At 53.5% G+C, this 6,323-nt stretch overlaps 1 protein-coding gene across 1 annotated transcript; it reads left to right on the top strand.

Annotated features, from left to right (window-relative positions):
• Positions 1-679: 679 nt before the first annotated feature.
• LOC147980702 (uncharacterized) lies at positions 680-6,022 on the top strand. The gene is made up of 3 exons (XM_087515722.1): positions 680-1,038; positions 5,268-5,757; positions 5,963-6,022. Exons 1-3 carry the CDS (start codon positions 680-682, stop codon positions 6,020-6,022), a joined length of 909 nt encoding a protein of 302 aa, XP_087371848.1.
• Positions 6,023-6,323: the final 301 nt, after the last annotated feature.

Below are 6,323 nucleotides of genomic sequence, written 5' to 3'. Positions count from 1 at the left end.
GTCTGGGGACCCCCATTCCCAGGACACCGACAGTAGCCCCCAGGCCCAAGGCGCGCTTGGGCTTGGCTTCGAGGCGAAGCCAAAGGATCAAGTGCGGAGCACCGCAGGCCCCAAAAGCATGCGGCCTCGGTTGACGCATGGCGGTTGATTGGTCGTGGGCGTCTCCGCTTCCCCACGCCACCTCGGCAACTGCCTGACTTGTCAAAAAGGCTGGCATGGACATTGCTTGCCTTCATTGCTTCTTCCTCACCTTGGTCCAGATCCCCTTTCTTGCTTCTTGTTGTCGGAACTTCCAGATCCGCTTCAACTTCGCTCCGTATCGGCGAACAATGGCGCCACGCAAGGTCAAGTCCTCCTCAGCGCTGGCCTGGTTCGAGCCAGCCCTCGATGCGCCCAACGTCACAGAGAAGAACCTTGCTGCCACGCGCTTGCTGATGGTGGGGGCGAGCAACGAGAGGGGGAAGACGGAGCTCCGGCTTGCCTCCGACATGCCGGAGCCTGAGGGAAGCACCTTCTTCCCCTTCTTCTTGAGAAGCATCGCTGCCGGGTTGGTTCCCCCTTCTCTGATTTCTTTTATGAGGTCCTCGACCACTACGGGCTGCAGGCGTTGCACCTCCATCCCAACTCTATCCTCCTCCTGTCCATCTTCGCCTATTATTGCGAGGCGTACCTGGGCGTGATGCCGTCCGTGGCGCTTCTATGCCACTTCTTCTTCCTTCGCATCAGCGATGGACATGTCTCCGGGTGCGCCAACTTCGTCGCATCTGGCAAGGCCAACTCAATCTCGAGAACCGGGAAGAGAACCGACAACATTCGGGCCAAATGGGTCATGATGGACGCTAAGTGCGCCCACCCGCGCCTGGCACTGTCGATGGAGGCGCCCCAGTCTGACAGGGGGTGGCCCCGTGCAGAGCTTACTGATGAGTGGGCGTCGCCGGTGCTGGAGCAGATGCAGACCAATTTGAAGCCAGGTAATGCGAAGGCGGCCAAGGTGACTGGGGTTATGCTCCTGAGGGAATTCCTGATGCTGCGCGTTGCTCCACTGTAACGCCCTCGATGCGGCTATAGCTCCCACGTGTCGAGGCACGACTTAGAGACATAACCGCATTGAAAGCAATGTCGCAAGTCAGGCAATCATTACAACATCCCATGTAATATGTAATAAAAGGGGGAGAACATAGTTGGCTTACACTCGCCACGTCACATCAAAGTACATAAATAACATCCATCAGACAAACACTCATGGCCCGACTACGGCGCCAAAATGGAAAAGAACCCAACATGCGACAAGGTCCTGAATCGAACCCCAACTAGGCACCACTACTGATCATCGGGAAATGAAACATAATAACGCTGAGAGTCCTCGTTGAACTCCCACTTGAGCTCGTACTCGTCACCTGGAGCGGAATCACCTGGACCTGCATCTGGAGTTATAGTATCGGTGAGCCACGGGGACTCAGCAATCTCGCACCCTCGCGATCAAGACTATTTAAGCTTATAGGAATGGATAAGGAAAATATATGTGGAGCTGCAGCAAGCGACTAGCATATATGGTGGCTATCTTATCCGCAAAAGAGAGCGAGAAGAGGAGGCAAGGCGCGAGCGAGAAGCTATAAGAACAACCTGCGCAAGCATAACTCCAACACCGTGTCCACTTCCCGGACTCCACCGAGAAGAGGCCATCACGGCAACACACTCAGTTGATTCATTTTAATTAATTAAGGTTTGAGTTATCTACAACCGGACATTAACAAATTCCCATCTGCCCATAACCGCGGGCGCGGCTTTCGAAAGTTCAATCCCTGCAGGGGAGTCCCAACTTAGCCCATGACAAGCTCTCACGGTCAACGAAGGAATAGACCTCCTCCCAAGATGTTCCGATCAGACTCAGTATCTCGGTATCTCAAGACACTTCAACAGGTTAAAACAAGACCAGCAACACCGCCCGAATGTGCCGACAAATCCCGATAGGAGCTGCACATATCTCTTTCTCAGGGCACACTCAGATTGTCTAAACTTCCGGTAGGCCAGCCCAGAGTTGCCCCTGGTAGCCACCGGCGGCTGACGGTTTGGACCAACACTCAGAGGAGCACTGGCCCGGGGGGGTTAAAATAAGATGACCCTTGAGTCTGCAGAACCCAAGGGAAAGAAAAGGCTAGGTGGCAAATGGTAAAACCAAGGTTGGGCATTGCTGGAAAAGCTTTAATCAAGGCGAACTATCAAGGGGTTCCCATTATAACCCAACCGCGTAAGGAACGCAAAATCCGGGAACATAACACCGATATGACGGAAACTAGGGCGGCAAGAGTGGAACAAAACACTAGGCGAGAGGCCGAGCCTTCCACCCTTCACCAAGTATATAGATGCATTAAGATAACATAGCAATATAGTGATATCCCAACAAGTAAATAAATGTTCCAACAAGGAACGGCCTCTAATCTTCACCTGCAACTAGCAACGCTATAAGAGGGGCTGAGCAAAGCGGTAACATAGCCAATCAACGGTTTGCTAGGACAAGGTGGGTTAGAGGTTGACATGGCAATTGGGAGGCTGACAAGCAAAAGGTAGGCATCGTAGCATTGGCATAGCAAGAGCGAGCAAACTAGCATAGCAAAGATAGTAGTGATTTCTAGGGTATGATCATCTTGCCTGCACAGTTGTCAGAGTTGACTGGATCCTCACAAGAAAACTCAACGGGCTCCTCGGTAGCGAACTCGTCTCCCGGCTCTACCCAACAAGACAAACAAGCAACAAGGATACAATCAACCACGTGCAAGACCAATCAATATGATGAAATGATGATATGCTATGCGGGATGCGATGCGGGATGCAAAATGCAAGATATGACAGGAAATGCATGAACCTGGCCTCAACTTGGAATTCCAAGGGTGCCACTGGATAGAGGGGATGAAATCGCTTGAAAACGATATAAAGATCATTGGAATCGGAGTTACGGTTTGGAAATGGCAAGCGTTTTAAGATATGACACCGGTCTGCGATTTACAGCAAGTAGGCATCTAAATGCAACGAAATGAACATGCTAAAGCCACCAAACAAGACAACAAAATACATGGCAGGGATGCACACAAGATGCTTATCAAAAGACTAGCACTGAGCCACGGCCAATTCATCCATTAAGAGGTTCAAACAAGCATGGCAAAAACGCAAATGCAAAACAGATTCCAGACTTAGTGAAATTAACACTTGTCTGAAATTTCAGATCACGATGCCCTCTTCGGAGCAGCAAAACAACATGATAAATGACCTGAACATGACAAGTAAGAACATGGCATGGAGCTACTCAACAAGCTTAACAAAATACCCAAAGTGACCTGGGGTCAAAAGGGTTCACAAAATATATTAACGGGCACACGAACATAGCATAAAACACAATCAGTTTTCAGACTTAGTGAAAACTGAGACATGCTGAAATATAACTCACGAAGGCATGTAAACGAGCTCTATGCACTCACCACGGTGCAAGTCATGGCAAGGCAATCATACAGACATTAAGAAGGCACAAAATACAAGCTAGACATGGCAAGAACAATGGCATAGCATACACGGATCAACTACAACAACGCCGGCAAAATCGCAAACGAGTTGACGATCTGCCCAGATTCACCACGAAGCAAAAGTAGAGCTCGATAGACTCAAGCTATGGTGCTCCATAATTGCAAAAAAAGACATGGATGGATAGAGAATAACATGATTAACAAAACTCCTTTACTCATCATCCTCAAAAGAGGCACGGATCACTAGGAAACAATCTGAACATATGGCATCATGAACTAAAATATCCCAGACTTAGTGAAAACAACTAAGTCCCTGAAAACAGATTTCCCGGGTGCCTCACTTTACAAGCTTTCACAAGTCACCACACACATCCTAAAAATGCATGGGTTGCACCTCTGGAAATAAGACAAAATGCTTAACAAAACATATGATGGACTCACAGGCATAGCATGCACACAATAATCATGGCAAAAATGACAAAAGTCTAAGATGAACTAGCAGATCTGACAATTAACTCACGAAGCCTCCTTCTAACAGCATTTTGGGCATCAAGATGAACTCAAATGAAAATGAATCAATGGAATGAAATGATGTACTCGTCGAGACGAACATTTTGATACATCATATGCCCAAATCGGAGCTACGGATGCAAAGTTACGGGTGGTCAACCGTCGGTTCAAAATATCTCAGATCCAGATCTGAGAGCACTGTAGCAGGGCGCGGACTTCGGAGATCGCCGGAGATGGAGCTCGCCGGAGCTCGAGCTGGCCGGAGCGGAGGAAGGCGAGGCGGTGGCCGGACCGAGGGGCGGCGTGGTGCGGACGGCGAGGCGCGTTCGCCGGCGTCGGGGGGCGGCGTCCGCCGGCGTAAGCAGCGCCCGAGGCTGCCGGTGGAGGTAGCCGGCGAAGGTCGCCGGAGATGGCGTCTCGGCGGCCGGCGGGGGCGTCGGTGGCGGTGGCCGCCGGAGCGCGGGTAGAAGAGGGCGCGGGGCGCGCGCGGGCGATCGGGCCGAGAGGGCCCCTCCTGGGCCCCGGCGGGCCGGTGGAAGCGGCGGCGGCGAAGTGGTCCGCCCGCCATGTGGCGGCTGGCGAGTGGGCGGCTGCGGCGGCGGACGCTGTCCGGCCGGGGGCGGACACATCCGTCGGTGGCGTGGATGTTTTTTTTTAGACAAGGGTTTGGACGGGGAAGAAGATCCGAATTTGGAGGGGGCTATTTATAGACATAAGTGGAGCTAGGAGAGTCCAAATGAGGTGCGGTTTTCGGCCACGCGATCGTGATCGAATGCTGTAGGACATGGAGCAGAGTTTGGTGGGTTTTGGGCCAAATTGGAGGGGTGTTGGGCTGCAACACACACGAGGCCTTTTCGGTCCCTCGGTTAACCGTTGGAGTATCAAACGAAGTCCAAATGATACGAAACTTGACAGGCGGTCTACCGGTAGTAAACCAAGGCCGCATGGCAAGTCTCGGTCCAATCCGGAGATGTTTAATCCCCACACATGAAAGAAAGCTAGAAATGGCCACCGGAGGAGAGCGAAGCGCCGGAATGCAAAACGGACAACGGGGAAAATGCTCGAATGCATGAGATGAACACGTATGCAAATGCAATGCACATGATGACCTGATATGAGATGCATGAAAACGAAAACAACACACGGAGACAAAGACCCGAACCCGAGAAATAAATATAACTTAACGCCGGAAACGGCAAGAGTTGGAGTACAAATAGGGAAAGTCGTATCTGGGGCGTTACATCCACTCCAGGCGCGCACGTGCCCCTTGTGGAAGCTTGGAGATGAAGCAGACAAGGTTCGCCTGAGCCCGGTGGCCCTGCTTGATGACGAGCTGACTGCGGTTCTGCGTCTCTTGGTTGGGGACAACCAAGAGTACCCGCCGAGCGCCTTTCTTCCTTTGTTCCATCGCAAGGACTGGGAGCAATTCGTTGCTTCCAGGCCGACCTTTGACGCGCGCGGGCTGGTGCCGCTGGCGCTCGCTGGGGCCTCCGCAATGCTGAAGCCGGTGGAGGTGTCTTCTGACAAGTCCCGCGAGGAGGAAGAGGAGGAGGAGGGCTCGGAGGAGACCCCCGAGGGAATGGGGGAGAATTCCCCCTTGAGCAAGGCCGACATCCTCCGCGCCCTCCCAGACGATGCCGAGGTCGTTGCCCGCCAGGAGGCGAGGGAGCTGCCCCTCATCGCCACAAGGGGTAGGTCGTCGTTGGTCTCTCGAGATGCTGCCTCCGACGTGGTACCACTTGGGGCCGGCTTCAGCCCTTCTGCCGCACCGCCTTCTGCCGCCGGAGCCCGCACGCCCACTTCTTAGGCCCCGATGCTTTCAGGCTTCAAGCTCACCACGGAGGGTGGACTATGTCGCGGTGGATCAGTAAGTGCTTCGAGCTTTGTCTTGTTCCTGCTTGTACTTGCTGTTTTCTGACATTCGCCTGGTCAATCAGGTTGGAGTCTTCAGCGAAGAAGAGGAAGGGGGATACGACGGCCGCGCCCCCTTCTGCTGAGAAAGGAGACGCGAGCACTCGTGCCTCCCTAGCCCCGGGAGGAGTCAGCCCCCATGGCCCTGCCGGCCCCAGAGGTGCCGGTGTCTGGCCCGGCTGAGGAGGTCACGACTGCTCCAGAACCCGCGGTCTCCCAGGCCCTGGTGACGGCGTCGCCTCCTCCTTCTGCCGCGCCTCCATTCCCAGGTTCTTCTGCCTCTGCTGCTGTCCTGGAGCGTGCTCTTTTGGAGATGACCCAGTTGCAGGCAGATCTCCTGAGCGAGGACCCGCGCCTGGCGCCTGGAGTTGGCCTCTGGCTGGCTTC

This window comes from Triticum urartu, chromosome 3A, assembly GCF_056163025.1.
Source record: "Triticum urartu cultivar PI428250 chromosome 3A, HENAU_Tu73, whole genome shotgun sequence".
Classification (NCBI taxonomy): domain Eukaryota; kingdom Viridiplantae; phylum Streptophyta; class Magnoliopsida; order Poales; family Poaceae; genus Triticum; species Triticum urartu.
The sequence above is the reverse complement of the archived record's forward strand: the minus strand, read 5'-3'. Positions and strand labels throughout refer to the sequence as shown.